The 26710-nt window shown below is 39.5% G+C and overlaps 1 protein-coding gene across 5 annotated transcripts in view; it reads left to right on the plus strand.

Moving 5' to 3' along the window:
* Nucleotides 1-6122: 6122 nt before the first annotated feature.
* NBEAL1 (neurobeachin like 1) overlaps nt 6123-26710 on the plus strand; it is a 78503-nt gene continuing 57915 nt past the window's right edge. Inside the window, exons 1-3 of one of the 5 annotated variants that reach the window (XM_040069119.2) lie at nt 6123-6340; nt 7406-7698; nt 22329-22420. In XM_040069119.2, the coding sequence (XP_039925053.1) occupies nt 7648-7698; nt 22329-22420 (143 nt within the window). In that variant the 5' untranslated portion in view covers nt 6123-6340; nt 7406-7647. Of the gene's footprint in view, nt 6341-6842; nt 6984-7177; nt 7699-22328; nt 22421-26710 lie in introns of those variants that run through there. The other 4 variants (XM_040069118.1, XM_040069117.1, XM_040069120.2 and 1 more) reach the window with 4 other exon arrangements.

The raw sequence follows: 26710 nt of genomic DNA on the forward strand, positions 1-26710 counted from the left end.
GGAAAATGCACTGCACATGAATGAAATTGGTGAAGTTTAGTTCAAAGGTGGGTGTGGAAGGAGAGGAAGGGAAGGCAAGTACAAGAGAAAAGGTGTCACATTTACAGCCTAGCAAAAATAGCAAAATAAGAACAGCTGAGTGAATGGAGTAAACAGCCTAGCATGGGTATAGCTTCTTGTAGGCAAGTACACTTGGAAACATCTTTAGTTGCTCCACCAACACAAGATGCAGAGGGGAAACCTCAAGTGGTGGTTTTATTATCTATCTCTGATAAATTTACTAAAGAAAGCTTATAGGGTACCTGACAGATTTCAAATACTAAAACAGTTACACATAAAATATACTTTGGTTGGATTTTTTGTCTGGCTAATTTACCTTTTAGTTTTTCAACTGCTGAAAGAGACCTAAAGTTTACATAATCTTATATTTTTAAGATGTTAGGAAAATAAGGTTGAAATAACCTCTATCAAACAAATGTAAGGAATATCACCAAACAATACTGCTGAACTTAATATTTCTAACTTGATTTTACTGCTGCTTAGATATGGCACTCCAGCAGACCTAAAGTGCTCAGTAGGCTAACTTGGGTTGGACAGCACAGTCTTGTTTTTTTTCCAGTATCATTAAGAGATGTGAAAGCTTCAGCATGATTCAGATACAGCAGAATCATTCCTTCCTTTGTCTCTCTTCCACATTACAGAAGATTTCTAAGAGCCCAGGACTGGGAGCAGGAAATGGGCACAAAGTTGAATGAATGTGTGATAAAGAGAAGTCATCCACAGAGCTATCAAAAAGCAAATGGGGTTTCACTTCTTCCAAATGCTCCCAAAAATTTGTCAAAAGGCTGCTAGTAGAACACTTTTAGCATGAAATAATGCTCACAGTTGTTCCTCACTTTCAGAGTCCCAAAGGGACATCCACCATTCTCTACTACTAAAGCAGTAATGGTCTGCATATCCTATAGAAAATGGATAGAAGGGCTTTGCTAGTCTTAGGGCTCAGTAGAAGTGTCCCTATGGACCCTTGCAGTTTTTGAATTGCTTTGTACAACCCAGGCAAAACCCAGTCAGCTTTCAAATACTTTCCAGTGTGATTGGGAGTACTTTTGTTTCACTGCAGATGTCTTCCTTTGAGGGCTGCTCCTGTGACACAGCCACAGACCCATCAGACCTGCAGGCCTTCCTCAACTGCTGATGAAGTGGAATGCCAGCTCTGGGCGGGCTTCAATGTAAAAACAAATGTAACAAACAAATAAACAAAACAGCCCAAAACCTCAAAGACAAAGCCAAAAAAACAGCAAAACAAACAACCAATCAACATCAACAACAACAAAAACTTTCAGATCTTAGAGAAAAAACCTCTCCATTTATAATTATGAAAATCCCAGACTCCACCTGTAATTGAACCTATGGACTAACTCCATGCTTGAATTGATTAAAGGATGTACTTTTCATCTTGAGTTGCCCCATAAAAGCAATGGCCTTCACAGAATTATTTCTTCTGTGAGTACAGTGGCAAGCTGACAGCAAACACTATCATCATGGAAACACTGCATACCAAGCCTCCAGCTGTGACACTGGATGGCTTAAGACAGAGAGAAGCATTTACAGTATTTACCAAGTTTATTAATAAAAAATATTTCTAGCAATGACTACTTGAAATGCTACAGACACCAAAATAAATCCTTCAGTTGGTTATTCACTTCATGATTAAGAAGTACCCAACAAACAGTCCTGGTGCCCAATAGTTCCTGCTACCATTTGGCATTAATTCCAGATTTCTGCACAGGATTGAATTGCTCCTACTTCCAGCTCAAGACCTACACTGTGCTCTTTTATTTAGTCAGGACCTCACACCATTTGGAGGCATGAACTCGTGTTGACCCTCCAGAGCACAGAAGTAGCAGCTTTCCCTAGGGCCTGGGCTTAGGAACCCAAAGAGAGACCCTTTATATTAAAGATTCTACAACCAGTTCAGTGTGCAAGTGGGCCCCCACAAGTCTCTCAAATACTCTAACAGCACACTGTTTACACCACACTGCAGAATCTTTAAAACTCCATTTCAAGTTTTACAACAGTAGCCATCATTCAGGTCTCTATACCCTTTCTGTGCTCAGGAGTTAAGCTAGCCAAGTCCCTGGGATATTCACAAGGGCACACCTTTGGTTTCACATCCCACTCAGAAGCAAGCAGTGTGTTTGCAGCCAACATCTAACTTTTGGGAGGCTGTGGTACTAATATTTTGCAATAACTCCACCTGTACTCAAAGTTAGAACTGTCCTAAGCCCATTTTCCCTTAGTCACTTCCCTTAATTTGCCTTCATTCCCAAACCAAGAGAAGTTAGGCTCCAAGTTGCTATAGCAGACATCCTTGAGACAACTTTACCCTGCCCAGTTAAGAGGGAATTAAATTCAAACAGATCAACAGAGACTACTAACCCCTGCACATTCTTCAGTCTTGCCTGCTGCTATGTTGTTTTTTCCCTGATACACTGATGGCTTTCAGGAATCATGCTGCAGATCCATACTGCTGAGCACTGCAGCATAATGAAATAATTCATGAAATACCCTCTCAGCTAAAGGAGAATGGTTTGAAATGCAAGTATGGTGACTTCACTGATCCCTGGCACTAAGACTGTACAGTAAAGGATGGCTTACTTTGAGTGAGCACTGAGTTTGGTGAAGGAAGGAGAACAATTTTTATGAAGAAATCTTGTGCAGCAAGAACTGGTGCCTTCAAGCATCTGCAAAAGAAAGACTGCTGTAGCACAAATCTACATGTTAGCTCTTGCATAGCTAATCTAAATGACAGCAGAGGAGGGGGCAGTTCTAAGACTCAACTCTCATCCATGAATTTTCGCTTTTTGTTTAAGAAACTAGGCAGATCAAAGCCTATAAACACATACTATCTATTTAGTCTGAAAGGGTCTTTAAGAGGTACCCACACAAGAACATTCCTAGCACAGCTGCAAACTTAAGGCTTGTGATAAGGGAGCCCATACTACAAAAAAGGGAGCAGAAGAGATCGAGCCACTGCCTGAGCCTTTGACAACAGTGGAGTCATTATACTGAAGGCCCCCCGTGGAAACAAGCCGAAAAGACAGGCATGGACAAAAATACTCACCAGGGTCCCAGGCTCCCCTGGGGTAAATTCCTTTCTGAATTTAAGTCTGGTGAATGGCTTAACCCCGCATATCTGAAAGCAGGGCAGGCAGGGAGACTTAATGCTATTAGCCAGACCATCACCTCCCAGCTTTAGCTGTGGCCCGTCTCCAACACTTTGAAAGAAAGTAACTAAAGTCCGTAGATACCAGTTTATATGTCAAGGGACAAACAAATTCCTTCCCATTTTCAAATTTTGTGAGCAACTAACAAGCTCTGAATTACCTGGGGTACAAAGTGAATATAGTAACAGAAGGAAAATTTAGAATTAGGCTTGCTGACTTAACCTAACAGAATAGTTGCAAACTCATCTGGCAATCATACCAGAGAAATTCAAATCACCTTCAGCAAAATGTCATCACAGAGACCTTGGAATCTTACAAGGACCAGCTTGCCTCTTCCCAATAGCCACACCAAATCCAATCTCAAGTTATTTTGGCTTGAATGTCCAGAAGCTAGCATCCAAAAAGTCTTATTTCTTTACATTCAGCCAAAGGTATTTTGATAATGGAAATTTTACATGCAGCCACAAGGCCATTTGTTTATTTACACTGTAAAGATTACTGCTTGCTTCTGCGCAAGAGCCTGTTTGTAAAAAAAAAGTTGGAAGAATTGAGGGGCAGGTTAATTTCTAAGCTAATTTCTAAGTCCATTTCTATTTCAGGTCTTTATTGTTGGTAAACAAAGAATTACCTTTAAGACATCAAGAAAAAGCTCAGCTGAAAGCTTTCCTATATTACATTCATCTCAGCATGATTTCTGTTGATCTGGGGCTTCATTTCAATAGAAGCCTTAGGGCCAAACAGCAGGCCTGAGAATATCTAAAAATCAAATAGAGATTTTTGCCTGTTTAACTTGCGTCCACAGAAAATGATCATAACTTCACAAAAGCAATACTATAAGGTGTGTGGCTTTTCCTGCCACTGCAGAGTTTCCTGGACTCAAAGTTACAGTCCAGTGTAGTCCGTTTCTTTGTTAAATCTTTCCTTAACATAAAATTAATGCCTCCTCCTTATCCACACCCTTCTTTCTACCCATTCTGTTACCTGGACTTGCTGACAAACAGTCCACTCCATAGTAAAATGACTGAGTTACTAATTTACGGCTCCTGATGAGAGACATTAAAACCCACAAGTAATAAACAAAGTATGAGAAATAACCACTGTTGTAACCACAAGACAGCAGCTAAGGGACAATGAAATACTAATGAACGCTGCCTAGCTGACTGCTTAAGGTCCATGGAACAATCAATAACATAATTTTGGAGGAGCAGGCAATGAAAAATCTAACAATTATCTCACAGCTGAAACAAACCATAAACGCTCACATTTTAAAGTACCCATCCATAGCTGGCAAGGCTTCTCTTTACCCCACCCTCTATTCTTTGATTTCCATATCCTTTGCTGAGTCTTTGTGCAGGTAAGCACACTGACATATAAATTCACCTAAAATTATACCCCACCTGCAGAGACAAATCTGTAACACACGCTTTTCCACTGACCTCTCACATTATTGCCCACATATCTATGTAAGAAAAAACTCATAGCAAATACTAAATGTCTGCCTGTACAGGGAGAGGACAAACTTAATCTACACCCAGTGATGCAGACACCCCAAAGCCACCTCAACAATCTTACATGGAATTACCTGTCTTAGGAAATCCTCTAGGAGGTCAGACCAGGGGACCACTCACCCTGAATGACACAAGAACAGATTGTTCTGTTGCATACCAGAAATGCTTTATTTTCCATCTAGAGCACCTATATAAGGCAAGAACTGCCTACACAAGCAGCACTGATTTTCTAGGCCCACTAAAATAACTACATTGCTACAACTCCAGTAGAGTGGAAAATGGCTGCTTTAAAGTCTGGGAGCATCCGAATTACGGAGGCGGCAGCACTCAGCCAGGGAGGAGTCTCCCATTTCTGTCAGAGGATGGTTTTTTATTGCTTCATTGAAGGCTCTTGCGGGACTGGTGTGTGTAGGAGCAGCTGCTCTTACAGGAGTCAGTAATGCGAGAAAGCAGAGCAAAATCTGAAGGGAGGATTGAGAGTTTTACATGGCTTTGCTACAGCCTGACTTCTTCAAAGGGAGCAAGTTGTTAAGAGAAATTTGAAATAAACCGTTGTTTAGTCTAGAAAAGGCTGCAAAAAATGCAATAAGAGTTTGTAACTCAAAGGATCTGCTAGAAAGAGCTTCCTTTTATTGAATTGCTGTGGAAGGGCCAAATAGTAGTAGTTTGCATTTGCTAGAAAGGTGATGCAGGCTGGCTGTTAAGGAGGAACTCCCAGCAGTAACTCAAGCCCTGAGATAAACCTCTCAGGGAGGAGGCAGGCTCTTTTTTCCCTAGACCCATTTCACTGAAAGGGGTCAGCAGATCCTGCCCTGGGGACAGAGCTAGACTCTAAGCTCTTTTTTTTTTTTTTTTTTTTGATGGAAAAAATTATGTTCCATCCTCAAGGCAGGAGAATATTGTGGGTAGCATCAAGTAGCAGAGCACATGTATCACACAACTAAAAATAATTTTACTGTCTCATTTTTGCCAGTGTCCCTCTATCCATGCTAGATACTATGTTTAGATATTGCAGAAAAAGATGCTTCTACCACTCCCACAGTCCGCATGAAACAACATTGAGCAGAGATTAGCTCTTAAATTTAACCAGGGAAACTTCACTGATCTTCTAAAAAGAACACAAATATGCAAAGGCCTGTTCCAGGAACATAGCTCAATCTGGTTTTGGACTCTTGATGATACTTATCCATCCCTAGAAAAAATTAATGTGGCAGACATTAGAGTGATATTGCACAGTGAATTCCTTTGCAAAGGATTTCCAAACCTTGAATTAAATAATTGCATTGGTGTGAAAAAACCCTGAAAGTAATCAGCTGTGTAATGAATGGCAAAGCTGTATGAACCCAAGTGAGGAGACAGCCCAGTGGCAGAAGGACCAGGGCTGTGGCTAAAAGGTGCAGGACTGATTCTCCCAGCAAGCTGGAGAGATGCCCCGTGTCTGCTTAAACTGCCTCTTCCCTGCTTTGGGGTCTGACACAGCATTAATTTCCAGCCTCACTTTCCAAGAGAGTAAGAGGACACGAAGGGACACTCATTTCCCTTGGAGTGTCTGCGAGTGATGCAAAGATCCTGTTCCTGCAGGAGCAGGAGGAAAGTCCTTCACAGGTCTGTGGTGCCTCGGCTGTGTCAGCACAGGCCGCTGTGCTCGGGCAGGGCCACCCGCAAGCTGAGGGATGTCTTCTTGCATTTCCCCTTTGGAAATCTAACTTTTTTGACGAAATCCAACTTTGGTTCCTTAGTCCTATGCAAGCTCCGCCTACGAGGTAGGGGGCTGCCTTACAGGTACAGCAGGTTGGATGTATGGATATCCATGCTCCGCAGGCTATCCTGGCAGGTCTCTGGAGCATATGCAAAACATGTGTATGTGCTTGGTAACCTTTTATTACTTATGAAGCAAAGCAGTGCGGAGGTTTCCTGAGGCGCTCAGGATGCGGACGCTGATTCTCTACGGCACGCTCCTGCTGCGGCCCAAGGCCGCGGGCCGGGCAGGGGCCGCCGGCTCTGCGGCTGAGGCGCCGCAAGCCGCGAACCCGCTCTGCCCCGGGCGGGCGCTGCCCTGCCCGCGGCCAAGATGGCGCCCGCGGCTTCCCCGCCCCTCGGCGGCGGCCCGGGGCGTGTGCGGGAGCGCGGGCGGGGCGGGCGATGTGGCGAGGCTCGGCCCCTCCCGCCCGGCTCCACTCGCCGCGGCCCGGGTAGGCTGCGGAGAGGCCGCGGCGGCGCTGCGGGAGCCGGGGGAGGCCGGGGCGCGGTAGGTGGCGGCGCGGGGCGGCCGGTCCCGGCTGGGAGCGAGCGGCGGCGCAACGCGGGGCTCCTCCCGCGCCCCGCGGCTCTGCCCGGCAGCCGCTGGCCTGCGGGGCCCGCCGGGGTCCGGAGCGGCCGCGGAGCCCGGGCAGAAGGGCGGTGGCACAGGCTGTCACTGCCGGGCCGGCAGCGGCGGTAACCGGGGCTCCGGCGGCCACGCTCGACAGCCCTGCGGGTTCTCCCCTGCAAAAGCGAGAAAGCGCCGCGAACATTAAACGCCAGAGCTCTCCTTCACCGGGGAATAGTGTCAGAGAGCAGAGCGGTGCGACCTGCCGCCGCCCGATTCCCCAGGTTGTCTGTGGGCTTTAGGTGCGGATTTGTTTTTTCCTCCCTCCACCAAAGGCCTGAAGGGTATGTTTTCACTTTCAGAGATTAAAACCGAAGCGGCGCTGACGAAGAACGGACATGCTTGACACTTGTCTGCAGTTGCTTTTGTTGCACTTCGTTGTTAATTCGAAAAGGAAAGGCTGAGACCTTGTTACTTGGCTTCTTCTCGGGTTATGATATAACGAATAATAAAGCAAAACTCTGGAAAGACCACCTGGGAACTGAGCATGGTAGGATCTTGAAGAGAAAAGTAGCTGGGATCGACGGGAAGAGGAAGGGGAGGAATGGCATCCCGAGAGAGGCTGTATGAGCTTTGGATGCTTTATTGCAATAAGGTAAGTATTTGTGTTTGTTTGCTTTTATTCTCTCTTGTTTGGTAGTTAGGTATTTAAATTGTAATATCTTTTATCTTGGAAATTTCACAGACATGATTAGCTTCTTGTAAGGATGTAGTTACACTTCTTAGACTATTTACTGCTTCATCCCATGGTTTGCTATTCAGATTGGTCTTTTTAATGTGTGAGATGAAAATTGCAGTGTTCGTGGGTCAGTTTAAGCAGTTATTGTAGCTATATATTTTAACTGTGTGAACACATATGTTTACATAATTCTTCATTTTGTGTCACATTAAGCTGTACTGTATTGATTTGATTCAGTGCTGCCTAGTATTTAGCTTTGTACTTACTGATTTCTGAACAGCTTCAGTTTTATTTAAACTTTTTTAGCAAAACCCTTCCCAAAGACCAGATTTATTAAGTTACCCCAGAATCTGCCTTTGCTGGCTGTTGCCATAATATCTACATACTCCATTAGTAATGAATTTCCTTCACCTGGCAGAAATAATACAAAAATGTTGTCCTGCCTCCATTTGCATTTTATAGTGTAAAGCAATTAATGTGCTTAAAGCGTATGTCCTAATTGCTGCTGGGTGTGCTGAGTATGTAGAGAAACTGGATTGCAGATTATCGGAATAGGTAGCTGTAAAATAAATAACATAAAAAAATAGCTGTAAAGGTGGAGGAAAGGACTGGTCTACTGTCATACAGGAGCTCAGTGGCAAGGGTGGCTTTTGATGGCCTTATTCTCTGGTTTTGTTTTGCTTTTTTGCAGTCTCATGCTTCGTTTGTATTTCAGTTTCTGTAAGTCTCCAATCCGGTAGGACATTAAGGATAGAACAGTCCTTCCCTTGTTCTTCCCACCCCGTTTCTAGAGAATGCCCATCTCAAGGGCGTAGAATGGGAGACAAATACAGACCATTTAACACAAGTGCACAAAGTACTTGTCTTAATTGTATCGTTTCCTAATTTTTGTGCAACCGTAATCCTCTGCATGTTGTTAAAACCAGTGCAAGCATAACAGCCTGCTGTCAGTTCTTACTGCTCGCTGTGTGGGTGATCTGCTGGCTTGAACCTTTGCCTTTTAAACCAGTGTAGTAATGATAATGGCAGTAGGAAGTGGAGTAGCGCTGGGGAAGATGGATGTTTTGCCAGTGAGTTCATCGATGTGAGAGGCGCAAATGCGCTTGGAATACGCTCAAAGAATCCAGACTTGACTCAGCTTTGGGAGACACTAAGGCCTCAGAGATGAGCCAAATTCTGAATTTCTTTGCTCAGCTGCTCTTTGGCTCTCTCCTCTCTTGTTGTTTAAAATATTCTTTTGTCTGTCTTGGACCTACTCCCCCTTTGCTGGAACCTTTCATTCCAATTGTATGCTCTCCATCTCGGTGTTGGTCTCGTAGCAGGAAGTTTGCATGAAGGAGTGCTATTTAAAATGCGTAGTTTAGATCACTTAGGGGATGTTCAGTTTCGTCATGGGAATGATGTGTCCACAGTCTACTCAGATCTCAGGTGGTAGAGGATGGGCTATTTTAAAAAAAAATAATCTTTTCATATATTCAGTCTCCTCATTAGTTATCAGTGACTTTTTGGGCCTTTTTTTCTTTCAGACCCATATATTAAAGGCATAATTAAATGAATTTGTCTTTTGGTAAGGACTTGTTCCTAACTAACAAAGCATACATTTTGTAAATAAAATAGAGTGTCTTCAAAATATGAGGGCAACTGGAGTGATTCAGAGAAAGAGAGTCTTCAGTTTTTCAGTAAGTGTTAGACTCGAAACATTTTTTTCCCTTATTTCTCAACTGGTTCAGGTAAAAATTATATCTTACTCTGCTTGAGGCATCCAGAATTACAATCTTGGATTAAGCTTGGTGAAGAGCAGATGAAGAAGCTATGTCTCCATCTTGGGATGTTAAATATGGGAAGCCTTAATGTAAATTAGTTTGTTCAGTCCACTTGGAAATATCTGTATATTGTGCTTTGTTCTTCTCAGAGCAAAATGGGAAGGTGTAGCAATAATTACCAGGGACAGAATATAGTGGCTTAGAGAAAAGATATTTATACCTGGGACTGCCCAGTGAAGTGTAGTATGCTGCACTGCAATGACTTTGTCCCAGAATGACATCCTGGGGGAGAAAGCGAGGCAATTCCTTCAAACTAGAAAAACGGCTGGGGAGTTACAGTAAAGTAGGAACCCCAATTCGTGGCTTTAGCTTTTGCAGCCTTGTTAACTAGAGAAACCAGTGAAATCCAAGCTACTCCTTTGTGATGCTTCAGATTGTTGCTAATAGTCTTGTCTTTTGATAATCGGGTCCTTCATGATAATCTTTTAAATACAGCACCCTAGGCTAAAGCAGCGAGGCTTTTCACAGCTTTCAAGTGCTGCATAATGCTGTGTTACCATCTTACCATCTATCCCGGGTCATGACTCTTGTTCTTTGTGATCCTTTGACATCTCTGGCAGCATCAGGTGTCAGTTGCAACACTTAGTTTTGTGCAAAGTAACATTAGGAAGGCATTTCTCCATTTTTATTGCCTCTTGTGCAGTTGAGGAATTGGAGATTTGGGCAGACAGCACCATTAATGAGGGCCTCTCTAGGAGCAGTTTTTGGAAGACACCATGTATGAGGTGGTTTAATTTTTCTGGTTGTTTTTGTGGGGGGAGGTGTTTGTTTTGGTGTGTGTGGTTTTTTTGGTTTTTTTTCTAAGAAAATGTTTGAGTGTCTGCAAGAGTTTGATTTTAGTTGGTGTTCAATTGTTTTTTATCTAGAAGTTTCTACTCTAAGGTTGGGATTTACTTTTGGATTTTTTTTCCTCTGTTTCCCTAAAAGCTACAGATTACAGTCTACTGTTATAGATGGAAGCTGTAGCCATATTTGATTTATAATGCTTCTGATGTTGCATGGAAGCAGTTACAAACTTCATTAGATTTAGTAAAATTTAGATTTGAGTCACTGGGGTTGTTACCGCCATGTTGCATTATTCACAGTCTAAGTCTGTTTTTGTCTTGAGTCTTTTATTGGTTTGGGGTTTTTTCTTTCTTTTTTTCCATTTGTTAATGTTAAAGTTTCTGCAAAGAGTGCCTTGTTAAGGATGTAACTTCCTGATTATTTTCAGTTTCAAATGGTTTTAGTGGTTGGGGGATTTTTTTCTGTTCAGTGAACTGTTAGCGTACAATGCCTTTACTCAAATATTGATATAGATGTAAAACGCTGTCTTCTCATCCAAATGTTGGAATGTGAGCACTTTAAAATAATTGAATTGTGTAGAATAGATAGCAGAAATGTTTTCCAGTTGATTGCCAGTTTAAAGCCTTCAATAACCTACAGAGGAGCATGGAACACTTCTTATATAACTGCATATAGAGCAGAGACCTGAGAATGCTTTACTAATGTAAGTGTACAGCAGGAGAAGAGCTCCATGAGGTAGAAGAAAAGGACATGCTTTCATGTGTCTGACTTCTTTGGGTTTATGTGACTAACCTTTTATTAGATATTAATTATATATTAGTACAGGAAATTTATTTGTTTCATAATCCTCTGAAGTAACTTTTGCTGCAGATTCAAATTAAAGAGGTTTCAATCTGTGTCTTATCTGTAAGATTTTAACTATATGTAGTTCATCTGCAGTTGTTCTGGTAGGTATTTCAGAGTCTTGACAAAAAAGCGTGTCAGGATTTCTGATATTCTGATTTTATTCAGGAGGTGTTCAGATATCCTTTTATATGGAGATCTTTCTATCCTGTGAAAATAAAGATATGCTAGTTGCCTTCAAAAGGGGTTTCAAAGGCATTAATGCAAGCACTTGACTGCCATATGCACATCAGAAAATCTTCAGTTTTCATGATACTACAATGGTTCTGAGCTTTTTCTTACACTCTTGTCTTCAACATATCCCTGATTTCATTTGAACACTGCTTTTCCCTGTGAGATGACACAGTGATGTGAAGGAAAACTGTGAATGTTCGTCACTCAGTTTGGAGCCTGTGCTTCACGTTTTAAAGAGGCAACATTGAACTTTAGTGTCATTGATACAGTTGGAACTCTGTGTGTTAGCTGTTCATGATGATCTGGTCTTTACTAATTCAGAGAGCTGGGATAGTCACATCCCTGGCTGTGTTAAGAGCAGCAGACCTGTGCATAAGCTGTTATCTCAAATGCGCTTTCTTACCTTTGTGCTGTACCTCTCATTTGTTTTTACAAAATCTGATTGTATTGAGATAAATATGTTGTGGTTTTCTCTCTGGCAGAATGAGGGATGTCTATATATTATAAATACCGTATTTGATATTGTAACATTGTTTCTCAGAGAAATGTGGATTTAGCCAACTTATGCTTTGTTGTGGTGAGAAGCATGTAATTCAACAAGAATGTAATAATCTTTGACGTTGAATTGTATGCACCGTGTGAAACACTGACCTTTGCATCCCAGATGTGATCTCATCCTGACTTGGCTTGCCCTTGTCTTCCTTCTTGTGCAGTTGCTGACTTGTCAGTGATGCAGATCACATTGCTATATATCGCCTTTGTGAGATTTGATAAAGAACTATTCATCCTACAGTTAGATGAGTGTTTGAGCAAACCAAATGCTCAGTAAAAATAGTTCTTCGTAATTCACTGTCATGTAAATTCATGGCCTCTGCTGAAACTAGTGAGTGAAGTTTTGTAAGGTATTGCTGTGTAGGAATCTTTTCTGTGGGTTGTTTTTAAGTAAATCTCTGTATTCCTAGGGAGTGTAACTTGCAGAAGATCATGTCACAAGTCACTTGTGGCCATGTGGTGGTAAAAATATCTTTGTTCTGTCTCTATTCAAGAGGCTGAACTAAGAATGGATAAACAGCAACAGTTGGTCTTCAATTCTGAATTAACTGCTATTTAAAGAGTTGTCTCCTAGTCCAAGAACTAGGGTAATTCTGATATTTACAAATATAGAACTTTGCATGTAAATAACTGACATGAGTATATGAGACATCAGTCTCTTGAGTGGCTGTTTCCTTCCTTAATTATGGGCCAGGGTGACCCTGTGCTGGTCGTTGTTCAGACACAGAACAGAGACTGATAGAGAATGCAGAGAATTCAGGCTGCAGTGAAGCACCAGATAAATCTAAACAGGCAAAGATGCAAGAAAACTGTAACATTTTACAAGCTGTGAAGAAATTATTGTTGCTTATTCTTTAATGTATTGGCAGTACACATATGTAGCTGCTACTGCTGGATGAAGTAGAGTCTGAGGTTTGTCCATGTTATTGATGTAATATTCAGAGCTTTAGTGGTGTCAAACATGGGGTTACAATTCCCTCATGTCTACGGGTTTGTGGATCAGTGCTTTACAGAATCAGTGAGAAACATCCAGTTCTTAACATGCCAACAAATATAATTCAGATCAAGCTTTTATTGACATGAAAGAATTGAGTGTCTCTTAAATGGAATGATATATCACAAAACTACAAACACAGGCTTCTGGTTCTGTATTGATGCTCTAATACAGAGCAAATTTAACAAGCCCTGGATCATTGTGTGTGTCTGAGTTATGGCTCTTTTCACTCGGTCAGCCAGGCAGATTTGGGGATGACGTGTGTCCTGATAAAAGAATATTGCCAAATCAACTCAAATGCAGTATGTTTGTGCTGATTACAGAAATGAGAGAAAAGCTTGCTAGCTGCCCATTAAACAACATTGAAACTTAAGGCCTGGATCCAAATGTTGTCAATAGACACTGTTAAAATATTTACAGGCTTCAGAAAGGTTAAACAGCAACTGTAGAAGAGAGGAGAGCGTCTCTAATTACTGAGGTTTTCTCGCTGAAAGAATTACATGTGAGTAGGGGAACAAACATCAAAACACACACATCTCAACAGTACAGATAAGCACCTTTTTCTAAAAAAACCGCCAATTTGCTCAAGTCTAACTTTTCCAATTTATCTTCTACTAAAGGGAGGCTGCAGTGAAGGATGATGGGAGATTCAACAGGGAACACCAAGAAATGAAAACTGTATTTGATTATTCTCCTCATAAACCCTGTCTTTGTTTGATATCTCAGACTTTTCCAAGTATCTGTGAATCTAAACATTAACTGTGAGTTTTCTCTACTGGTGAGACGTTTGCGTGTGTTGATGCATTCTCTGATATTTAAAGCTGTTTTGATAATATAATTTATGATGGAGGATTGCATTTGCATTTAGTAAGCAATAGGAACAAGTGATATTAAATATACAGTGGGTGGGTAGAGCTCTTGGGAGTAAAGCAGGGTATAGAAAACAAGTGTGTTATTTACAGAAATCTGGCTCTACTTAATTGTGCTGATCATTTAAAAACTGAACCAGCAGAAGTGCAGGGGATGCCAAACAGCATTTGGACAAGTAACCCATATTCTGCTATGCCATAGTTTTTGAGGGTTTCTTTTTAAAGTGTGGTTTTGAAAAGTGGATTTCTGGTTTTGAAGTAGTTAAAGTCATAGGTGAAGATACAGAAGCTGGTTTTAGTTTATTTGGTGTAATCACATGACACTTTGAAACAAATACAGACTTTTTTTGCTCAGCTCTACTTGAGTTCTCAATCTTTATCTGCTGGAAGACATGGCTAGACAGTGTTTAGCTGTTGAGACGGTGAAATAGGCTGATGTTTTACTGTTTTAGCACCATCCTGCTTCCTTTCTGTCTGTGATAAACTTGTATTGTCTCTAGCACTGCACTGAAAGTTAGAAAGTCAGTGGGGCAAAAGCTGACTTTGTGTGTGTTGCTGCTGAAATTCAGCCTTTTTCTCATGTAAAATAACGGCATAATTTGGAATTTTAAAGCAATTAAGAGTTAAAGTCTAAAGCGTTTCTAAGGTATAGTTTGAATTTTCATTAAATTTAGGCTAATCTTGACACTGTGGACTTTTGACATCAAGTTATTTTACTTGCCTTTGAATTATTTTGGATGCTTCGTGTTCCGCTTAAAATACAGCTTCCAGTTGGTTCACTATGCCAATTTTTATGGGAAAATTGAACGTTAAGAGAATGGAATTTGTTATAGTATGGTAAATTCAGAGAAGTGGTCTGTGCAGTGGACTCCAGAAGGCTGAAATAGGGTACACAACTTGTACATGGCGTTTGCCCAGGGGTGCTTTCTGTCAAATGTGAAGACATTAAAATCTGAGTTCACATTAATTAGATTCATCCCATGGATGGCATCAGTCACATGCCAGTTTCTAGCTACAAGGTTGTAATTGTATCATCATTCAAAAACAGCAGCAATAATAAAAAAGGCCAGAGAAAGTAGAGGCTTTACTTCTATTTTAGTAAGAATATTCTTTCATTTTGTTTTTCCAGCTTTGTTAGAGATCTGAAGTAAAAAGGAAAATGAACAAAACTGCTTGCATTATCTTTTACTGAAGGCAATACTAGAAAACTATAAATATATTTGTTTGTTTTGAAAAGAGAAGAAAAATATTAAACTTTAAAGTGTGAGCTAAATTTTATCATGATTGGCAGCTATAGGCTTATTTTGGTATCAGTCCCTATGCTAAAGAGAATATTTAACCTGTCCCAAAATAGTTGTTTCTATCATGATTCACTGCAACTTCCATTTATAAAACAAAGCATCACCACTCCATCCTTTTTTGCTTTTAATTCTGGAAATTGAACAGAATGCTTGTCTGCATGTTGAAAATGGAGGTTTATAGTTACTTGCCAGGAGCTTTTCTTCTTTTGGATTCACTGATTCAAAAATCAGTATTGGATTATAATGGATAGTTGTCCCAATTAGAATTGATTTATTGAATTTACCAAGGCAGTTATGCCAGTTTAGAATGGTTTATCACTAAGTCTTATTCTAAATACAGTGTTGCTACTATAACAAACCTTTTCATATTTTATTTTGCCATTTTATATGGAAGGTTCACAAAAAGCATAAGCACTCTGTCATATTTCAGAGTTAAGGCTGCTAGGACTTCTCATGCTGGAAATGTAGCCTTTTATGTCCAAAAACATGAAGAGGAAAGAGGTCCCTTAACACAAATTTTCTAATTCCCAAATGAGTATTTCAAATAGTGTTGAGAAATGTTCTGCAGTTCTGCATTATGCAGACTACTTCAATTAATTTAAAGTTGAGTAAACTCACCGGTGATCTAAAGGCTAAATTTCATGTTTAGTTTCCTAATGTTACATTTTGTAAGTCTAATTCAACCTTGACACCAAAGCATTGTTCTTATTTTAAATAAAATGCTTGGGGATGAGGGATTAGTTATAATAATGCCAGTGTCAGTGAGATTTTATGGTTGTGCTTCCGAGCTGAAATCCACTTTGAAGGTTGACTGAGAGCTAGCACAGGAGTCAGACCCGGCTGGCTGTTGGATGGCTGCGTGTTAAATTTAACGACTTCAAACAACTGGCTTGTCGAACAAGTCGGGCTTGTCTGATAGTTGGACTCTGAACTGCCCTGCAGGGAATTTTTGCCTTTAGACCATGGAATGTGACACTGCAAAGAGCCTTGGGTGGATCCAGCTTTTGTTTTTAGCAACTAATACTTCCTGAACATATCTGTAAATTTCTACTGAGCTTTGCCCTTCCAGATCTTTGCCTGAAGCCTTGGTAGAAATGGAAGTTACCGCTAAATCTAAAATAAACCCTCTATATAAATACATAAGTAGTCTTGGGTAAATGTGCCTGTATTCCACAGGCACAGGGCTGAAGACTTTGAGTTGGGTAACTTCAGTGCCAGTTTTGTGTAAAATATTTTCATTTAACTGAGAGTTAGCTGTAAGACTAGTACTCCCTGGCTTTTTAATGGAACTAAAATATATTATACTGGTTCAAACATTTCTTGTGACCTTCTTGCATAGGCAGACTGAAAAACAGTAATGTGTTCGAATGTTTTAGTCATTCATTTAATCAGTTTTCACAGGAACTAGAAAAGGCTCTTGTAATTTCCTGGCAATTTAGTGTATCAGAGACAGGAGCCCGTCCTAAGCTAGCGTAGATTTTGGCTGTAGTTTCTTTTCACTTCGTTGTCTTAGAGAAGGTCCTGTCTGTGTGAAGGGCATCAGAGCACATCCCCACGCGGCTCTGGGCTTTGCCTCAGCGTGGTTGGGTGCTGAAGGTGGTGAATTGGAGCTCGTTTCCTGCTTCCACCATGTCTGAGAACAGCCTTGCTGGAGTTGATTCATCCACACTGCAAGTGTTAATGCTCCGTGGGAATCTGGATAATTGTTTGGTAGTGTTTAGTCACAGTATTGCAGTGCATGCTGGGGACTGGTACAATGGGTTTATTTAGCAAATGTTTATTTTCTTTCTAGCATTGTACTATGTTGGGGAAAAAAAACCCAAAAACCTAACCCTCGTCTAGCTGTTTCATGGGAGATGGGTTTAGTGTGTTATGGTTTTGAGTGGTTTTTGAGGTTATTTTCAGTACCTGTGAGAAACACTCCACTGCTCAGGCCTGGCAGTGGTTTTTTTTTTTTTTTTTAGAAGTGTAAAGAGCTGCAGCGACTCTTATTGTGCCAAAAGGATCTCAGGGAAATGGAGGCCTGAAGGGTGGTGTGTCATTGTGCTGGGCTGGGTTATTTGTTTGTTTTTTTAATGAAAACAAGAGCTATTTATGGAAGGGAAGGAACAAGGAAGGATTTTCACTTTCAGGTGCTCTGAGCTACATTTAATTTAACAGGCACTGAGGACTTATTTTTCATTAGTGCAGGTGAGTGACTGCTATAGCACTTGCTACAGCAGCTTCACAGGCCCTCATTACAATGGGCTGAGCTCAGAAGCCTAAATTTAGCCTCTGCAAACTTGTGGCTATGAATGAAAGAACTTTTATATTTCTGGGCTCTTTATTTTGATTTTTAGGATTTTTTTAATAGGTTTTCACTTTCTTAAAATGACACCTTTAAGATAGCCTTGTTAAAACGCTGGTTGTTTCTGTTTATCGCTACGAAGAGAAATGGCTGACTTAAGCTGGATTTTATGGTTTTGGAGTTCAAGTCATGGGGAAATTATCTTCCAGACGTTTTAAGACATGTAGTTTCTGTGTATGTGAATTATTATTCAAATAAGTTCCATAGATTTGTCCTGTACAAAACCTAGGCAGGTTTCAGGTAAATAAATGAAAAGCTTAAGCTTGTAACTTAGAGGGCTTTAAGGTTTCAGTAAACAATATTTCTTATCTTGTAGTAATTGGAAAGTTGTAACTTGTGAAAGGCATTTTATTATCACTTACAAGCTTCTTCCTGCTTTTACCGCTGCTGTACAAATTAAAAATGTCCTTCCTGATTTCTTGCTGATTTCATAGGACATGTCTGCAGAGTGTATGTGGTGAGGCTGGAAAAGAATATCAATCCTCACCTTGGTTTATCACAGTTAGCCTTGTGGTGTATTATCAAAGCATAAATTGCTTTGTAAACTGTGCCTTAAAAGTGCATTTCCAACCAGCACCACAGAAAACTATTTGGCATTGTTTTCTGACATACAGCCTCCAGCTACCTGTCTGCAGAATGATAACAAAAGGGTAATTTCCAAAGAGGGGAAATGCATTCCATTGAATCAGGTGGAGCTGAGGTTGAGGTTCAGTGATTTATTGCCCTCAGTCGCGGCTTGGATCCTATGGGATGCTCTCCTCTGACACATAATAGCCCAAATATTTGTCATATTGCGACATGTGCTGGCTTGGAAAGTTGATCTGGCATTGGAGAACACAAATGTATTCATGTTAAAGTAAGGATAATTTGTGTTCTGCTGTTAACATGGTTTACCACTTCTGTCGTGGGAAAATAGAAGATTGTTGAAAAGGTGAGTGGGTGGAGAACTTAACAGAAATAACATTCTTTTCCATTTTTCATTCCACCAAATTTAAACTCCAGATTAAGTGGCAGCAGCTGACCTCAAGAAAAAGTTCAGTTCAAGATAAAGAAGCTGGGTAGTTGCATTGTACATAAAATCACAGTGTAAGCAAAACAGCTGATACCTGTTACTACTGCGTGGTTTTATTATGAACTTGGAATTTTAAACCACTGTAAAAAGACTTTGTTTCTCCTGAACTATGATGCCTTTGGTTTGGAAGAATGTAAGATGCATCTAACTCACACAGGCAGGTCTTCAGAAAGGTTGTATGTATTTAGCTGTGTTTTAGGACATTGGCATGTACTTTGCTGAGGGTAACATGTACCATTTTCAGTTTTCTTTCTTAAAACCGCTTCAGTAAAATGTAGATTTCTTGCAGCTTTCAACAGGAGACTGGCACCTAGGATCTGTAATGATTGCTGCTAATAAACGAAAAAAAAAAAACAAAACCAAAAACCTGGGCCAGATTTGAGGTTGGGAAGCTGTTTATAACTTCTGTTTCTTACGTTTTTGAAACCACTTACATATCTTAATCGTAGCCCATCTGGTAAATATTTTGTCACTTTTTCCTGGAATGAACTTCTGCTTCACAAGTCTTCATTTTTGTTCCTTTTTGGAAAGGAGGCATGCCTCTGTTAGCTGGTGTATAATAGAGATATATTTCTTGCTGTTTCTTATGTTGCTAAGTGATCTTGTTTACTTTTTTGCCTTCATGATTTTTTAAAAATTTTTTGTCCAAGTGGTTTTGAATTAGTGCCGTTGCTTGGATGGAAATCTCTAGATTTGACTCTGAGTCAACTATTGCATAAACCGTTTTCTATTGGCACATACCAGTAGTGCTACCTGGTATTTTGATATCAAATCTGATTATTTTAATAACTTGGAAGATCACATTATTAATTGACTAGCAGGGGATTGCGTTAGAACGGAGTTGGGTTGAATAGTGCTGCAGGGAGTGATCAAGTAGTACTGCAGTTGGTTTTTAGTAGGACTGGGAGGAGTTGTAGTGGCAGAGCAAATCGAGCAGTATGTGCTCTACAGGTAGGCAAAAACTTTTGACTCTTTCATAAAGTGGTTTACTCTTGCCATCTGTCTAAGTGCCATTTCTTGTGTATTTTGTCTGCCAGTGTTCTCTTACTCCCAGTCTGTACTGATAGCTTTGCAAATGCACCGTAGTTCAAAGATAAAGAAGCTTTAAACTGATTTAGGTTATATCATTAAAAAGGAGCAAGCAGACATTTAATATAATTTTGTCTTTTGCCCTACCCTTCCCTTTTCTCATCCTTGACTTTTGTTAAAGCAATTTCAAGTCAGATCGTGTTGTCATTTGCACATCTTTCATGGTGACCACGAAAACCAGGTTTTTTACATGAGTTTACTTTTAACAACTAGCAGTGACCTTGAGCTGTGTCAAAAAAACATTTTAATTTGGGAATATGAATGGAATAAATCTACTATTTCTTGTTGGATTTCAAGGAGGGGTTTCTTGTGCCAACGAAGAAGCGGTTTGTTCAACAGGGAGAAAGTCCCATACGTTCAGTTTTTCCATGTGTATATGGCCGTTATCATCAGAGGCATGGACACATGGATATGGCAACATTTCTGTGCATTACTTCCCTGAGGTTGCTTTGTCCTTTGTAGCCTGAGCTGTATTGTAATTACTAAAATAGTATCCTGGTTTTCTTTGTCTTTATGATCCTGTGAAATAGCTTGCTTGCAGCTGAAATTACTTGCTGTGAAATACAAGAAAGTAAAAGCTTTAAATTTGTCAACATTTTTGAAAAGCTGGGCTGTCTGAAGACAGTATCTTCTACTACTTCTAAGTCATTCTTTTAGGCAAGTCTTACTTCTTGTCTAACTTTTGGGTTGATTTTCAATATGTTTGGTGTCTGAACGTGAGAAATGTGTATTCTGTGCTCACCTACTTGTGATAATCCAGCAACCTCTGTAGTTTAAACCAGTAGCTTGGAAACATTGAAATTACTTTTTATCTCAACAGCTTCCTTCATTCTGTGTTTTGCAGTTTCATGTTGAGGAGAATTGGTAGGCGTGTTTAAGAGACCTGTTTGGTAGTTCAGTGCATATTGAACATGAGAACAAGGCTACATTACCCTTCCAGAACATAGTGCTGTTTTGACAGATTTTTAACAGGAAAAGAAAGGGAGTGATTACTTAAGTAATTGAAAAGTGAATAAGAGCAAAGATGAGGAAAAAACAGATTATGAAGGAGGGAGAGATTAGGAATTAAGCAGAAGAAGGGAAAATAAGACAATTAGGAAAAGTGAATAAGAAAATGCCATAAAGTCAGCAGAAGCAAATAATCAGATAATACATGTATCTAGCTGAGGGTTTTGCTTGGCACCTGTTGTCACAATACCTGAACACATTTTAAACACATTTTTTATATAATTAATAATTACAGTGAAGTAGAATGTATTTCCGTGATTTATAACTCCTGTACTTGCAGTGGAAAGATGCTCTGAAAAGAGCTTTGTACCATTTGAAGTTCTGGATTTATATGTTTATTTTGTTCTGGGGTTGTTTGTTTTGTTAGTGTGTTTTTTTTTAACTTTGTTTTGTTTGGTTTTTTTCCCTGTGGAGGGCTATTGTCTAGGTAGCTATTTTGCACTGACAGGACTCTCAGTCTTTCTTGGTGGCTCTTTCTTTTACACTGACATTGCAGTGTGTGTGCAGTGCAGAAGAGTGTGTGTGTTTGAGGTACTCACTGTTTGCTCTTCGATCTTAACTCTGCAGGGAAACATTATCTTATTTGGGAACATTCACGGTAATATAAAGGCAACAAAAAAAAAGGGAGCAGATACAGAAGAGGGAAAGTGTTGAAGAAAAATGCTTTCTACATCGGCAAAATGTTATAAATTATGGAGTGCATTCAGAAATCATTTTTAATCTCAAATACTTCAGGCAAAATTTTTAAAACTGTTCTGAAAATGATTTGTAGCATAGAGTGTGGGACTGTGTGCGTGTGTGTTAATGGACAGGACTGCACAGTCCTGGCAGAGAAATACGCTACCTATGGGCTGGCAACTTGTTTTTGAAAATTAAGCAGCTTGACTTCTAAAGTAAGACTATCTCAAATGCACATTTTGACAGAATTTCCCTGTGTGGTTTGCAGTGGGCTAATATCTGTCCTGGTTCCCAGGACAGTGTCCAACCCTGCGGGACTGCTGGTCACAAACACAGTCTTAATGCTCTACTAGGAACAACTAGGAAGCTTAAATACAATTTTCTATCTGTTTTATAGCTATCCAGCATACAAGTCACGGTTTCTACATTGTCTTTCTGAATACCATCTGTCTCTAATATGCTGTTATCTGCCATATTGACCTATGAGTGAAGCACAAAAAAAAAAAAAAAAGAAATTATTTTGTGATAAGACTTGCTGGGTTCTTAATTAATTTTATGAGCCATAAGGAGTGTTGTGTACTAGTATCTACAGTATCTAGAATAGAATATATCCTAGTAAGTTTGTAAAGTTGGCATGGATGCCTCTGGAGAATAAGTTAAGATTGTGAGGGGAAAAGCTAAAATGCTGTGGTTAACACTGGTGCCAATAAGAGGAGACATATAAACTAATTAATAGAGCAAAAATATCTCATCAGCATAATGTGGTTGAAAATTTCATAGTACATAGGTGGTTGTCTTTTCTTTTGGTTCTGAAAAAAAAAAAGTGTATTCTCTTCTTTCTTCCACTTGAAATGCATTAAATAGAAGCTTTTCATTTGAGGCATTACTACAGAGTTGTTGATAGATGACCTTGAGTGCAATATTGCCTAATGTTCTCTTCCTTTCTGCAGAAAGATCCAGATTATCTGAAGCTCTGGTTGGATAGTTTTGTGTCCAGCTATGAACAGTTCCTGGATGTGGACTTTGAGAAGCTGCCAACGAGGTATGTAGAATTACAGACCTGTTCATCTTTCCCTGATATCTGAAAGACTTGGCTGAGAGCCCAGTCTTGTCCAATGGCAGTGCTGCCTTGAAACAAAAGAAAGATTTGCGTTGTCTAGTGGCACTCCCATTCATTTGAAAGTCAGGTTGGCTTGGCAATGGTGAAGCTAAGCAAATATTGGTGTTTGCATTATATTAGGAAACTGGCATGAGTACTTCTTGTTCTTTCTCATAGAAATATAATTGTTATTCCTTGTGTTCATCATAACTTTTTAAATAAGTATTCATTAAATGTTGCATATGAAATAGTGTTTACTATCTGCATCAGCAGTGACAGAAGGGAAGCAGGATGTAGGTAAAGAGTTTGTAAGTTTATTTCAGGAGTTGCTTTAAGATTGAGGATGAATGAAATGCTTAATTGAAGATTTGGGTATTTTAGCTGAAAACATTTAAAAATTAAAATATGCACCAGTTATAGACTGGAGAGTGATTTCCTTGCATCCATGAAGTCTTCAGGATAAGAGTATTGCTGATGTTCCTCGTGTTGCTTACCAGAAGTTCCCCCTTATAATCATGAGGGTCTTTTGGAGCCTAATTTCAGAGTTTCATATTTAGCACTTTGAATTTGTGTGCTGTGTCATCATGGTTGTGTTTTCATGTCTGACTTTGAAAATGAGGGGTTAAAAACTTAGGCACTGGATGTTTTCTCTTGCTTTTGAGGTGCTTGGATGAACTAGGGATTTTAAGAAGAACCAAATGTTAAAGGATTCCGACTTCATGAGAACTGGTGTCAGTTCATCTGATACCACTGATGGTGTTTGAAAGCAAAGAATGGTGCTCCTTGCATGATGGCTGCATTCCAAGCCCTGTTGAAATCAATGGAAGTTCTTTAATGGGCTTTGGATCGGGTCCTGTTTGAAGTGCAAGTGATAGCCTCAACTGTTACAAGGAAGTGGAGAATGCTGCAACTGGATCTCAGCAGATAAAACCTGGACTTCCCAGCTCTTTGTATTAAAATTTTCCTCATAATGCCTATATGATTGCAAAATATATTGTGCAACTACCAGTAAGCAAGACCTTCAAGTTAATTCTGTGCTCCTTCTGAAAATTTATTCCTTTGTAGTGTCAAAAATGGCGTCTTACTATGTTTAGTTAAGGAAAAAAGTTTGTCCTTTGTCACAGGTTATCTTTAACATACTATTTAGTATTGAAATACGAACACTGGAAGAGAAGAATGTCTGGTACTTTGATTTTAAGTTTTTTTAAATTTATTTGTACTCTGAGTTTAAGTGTTTTTTAGTGTATGTGTTCATGGTTTTCATGGTGGGATTTTTTTCTGCAACATAAAGGTTAGTTATGCAGAACAGTAGCAGCACCTTCATTTTGATAAGTTGTGACTTTAGTGAGTGTAAAAATAATGTGTGTTTTCCTGAGCTTAGTGACAGGATTAGTGATTTAGTCTGGAAGAATAGAACCATGTGGATTTAGACTCATTTGTGTAACAGATGTGAAAAAAAGCATCAAAACAACATAAGGATGAAGGCAGATCATTCCTGTGCTTTTATGTCTGCATTAAAAAAAAAAAAACAAACATAGCAATCAGAACTGGAATTAACAAAGAATTGCAGTTTCTGCCCATACTTGCATTTGTGATATAATCAGGCACGTGAAAAGTGACATATTTTTGGGCTTTGTCAATTTGTATTGAAGGCCTTTACATTGTGAAAACAGTAATACTGGGCCCATGGAAAAGAAAAGTAGGTCAGTGTGGAACTGCCAAATGCTGATTTCCAGTGATTCCAGGGGCCACAGGACTCTGTGGACTCACTTTATTATTTTTTGCTTTAACTGGATTCCTTATTAGACAACTAATTCTGTCTGTTGGTCTTTAAAAAAGTATGATGCTAGCTAAAAGGAGAAACTGACTGCACGAATATTTTTTTTTCTTTTTTTCCCTTCTGTAAATCTTGGTACGTTTTACAGCTCTATGCCTGCGAGACCTTGTGTAGTGAGTGGCTAATGCCAGGAAATAATGAGGAACTGTTTAGGGAGAGGGCTTGTACAGATTGCTGGACACAACTAACCTTTTGTAAGACAGACATGAAATTTTGTGTCAATCTAAAACATATGTGGGGGTTTTTAGCATCCAAGACAATCCCAGTTAAGAAATGTAAAGATGCTGTTACAGGTTTGGTTTGGGTTTTTTTTTCCTTCCTGAAAGCACTCTTAATTGGCACTGTCACTTGCTGATTTAACTCATAAGAGGGTTTTTGTCTATAAATTAGAATATCTAGTTTCCTGAAGTCTGCTTTGAAAATGTGAAAGATGCTAAGCAGTACAGAATTAGGAAACCTCTAAATATAGTGTGTGAGTGTATCCAGTATGATTTGACTGTATAAGTAGAGCTTATACAGTTATGCAGCTTATAGAGCTTCGGTTCTACCCCTATTTTTGTATGGTAGGGATGGCTCTACTCATTATGCAGTGGTTCATTGATGATGTTATTCATGGTTTTGCTGAAAAGGTGAATGTAATGGTTTGATGCTAATGGTTTGATCACTGACACAAAAGACCAGCACGCCTGTCTGTTATTTCCCTCAAAACATGTATCCATGTCATAGGTATTTACCATAAAAAGGAAAAAACCTTTACCAGCTGGTGTGCAGATTTTTTTCTCCTCATTGGAGAGGAATTGTCATTTGATTCAATACTTTTAAAAATAACAAAGGCCTCCAGAGTATTGTCATACTTTTTTTTTCTGCTTTTAGTTTGCATGATCTTGAGCAAAGGACCTTAAAGGAAGCTCATGCAAAGTACCATAGAAACTGTATTTTATTAACTTGCCGATTTCAAATCCACATAAAAATGATGCAGAAATCATGATAGGAATGCTGATTGCATGGTTTGTGTGATTACATGGTGATTGTTGAAAAGTAAAGCCTGGTTTGCTACAGCAGTTTGTTCCCAAGTGCTTTCCACCGGCAGAGGAGAGTTCCCAGTGTGTGTTTGAGCGGGAATAGGCGCAGACAACGTGGGGTGATTCAGTTCCCTTTCAGACACCTGACATGGTTTGCATGGCGCATAACCACCTCAGTGTAATGAAGGAGATCATAAATAAAAAGGTCCCAAATGTGTCAAGCTCTTTCTTATATTTTTGAGGTAGGGTACTAGCAGTCAAATAACAATGTCAGATAGGGTATGGTTTCTTATATTATATTTTTTTCCTTCCTTTTGAAGTACTTACTTTAAACTGCGAGTCTGCTTGGGAAAAATTGATACTGCATGTCAACAAATTTAAAACTTTGTTTAAATCTAATGGATTTTTGATGGCATCGTAGTAACTTGCTTTGGGGCAAAACCCAGCTTGATTATTTATAAATATTTACATTTATAAATACTTACATTTATTTATATGCTCTACAGTATGTTCATTTTGTGTAAAGCCAGTTAGGATTTCTCATGTTGGTCTCATACATCGTTCCTAAATTCTCACGGGTTGTGCAACACACAGGGAGCTACTGCAAGGAAAATATTCTCTGGGATGTGAGGCATGAAGGGTATGCTGTTTGTTCTCTTGTCAAGCATTTCATGATCTTACTGAAAAAGACTTGTTGGCCATTTTAGGGAATTAACTTCTGGAGATACAATTGCAGCTGTCAAAAATTGCAGTTTTTCTAATACTGAGAGGGAATTATCAGAATCTGAATTACCACATTATGAAAAACCATGCTTGTAGTTCCAGAGAGTGTGGATCTGCCAGCATCTTGAGGGTTGAAGTTGCTATCACAGAAATTAGAATTTCTTTCTCAGCATTTGTGTTGAGAAAAAAAGTAGTTGCTCTCAGTTTGTGCTTAGTGTTGCTATCAGTTTAGAGCCTAGGCTGTAAAATTTGTGTTACAGCTGTCTAAATCCCTTGATTCCATGATCTAAAAAGGAAATTGCACAACTGTGTAACTGTGAAGAGGCAAGGGAATGAGCAGTAGGTGGTTGTATGTATAAGTATAGGTAACATTTGTTTTCTAGGATATGGGAGCTTTCTGTCACTTATACCTGTCTAGGTGTTTTACTAAACTGGGTCTCTGATTTTCCCTCCTACAAAGGATTCCTTTTCAACATTAGAAGCTAAACAATGGATTGTTCCCATATTCCTCAAATAATAGCGATCATGTTGTATAGGGTTAGTCACTGCATTTCTGTACATCTTTTTGGTGTTTTTTTCTTGCATAGATGCAATGCACGCCGCAGTCGTATTAGTGAGGTTTCGAGCTTGCTGAATTTTTTTGGTTGAAGT

This window comes from Hirundo rustica, chromosome 7, assembly GCF_015227805.2.
Source record: "Hirundo rustica isolate bHirRus1 chromosome 7, bHirRus1.pri.v3, whole genome shotgun sequence".
Classification (NCBI taxonomy): Eukaryota; Metazoa; Chordata; class Aves; order Passeriformes; family Hirundinidae; genus Hirundo; species Hirundo rustica.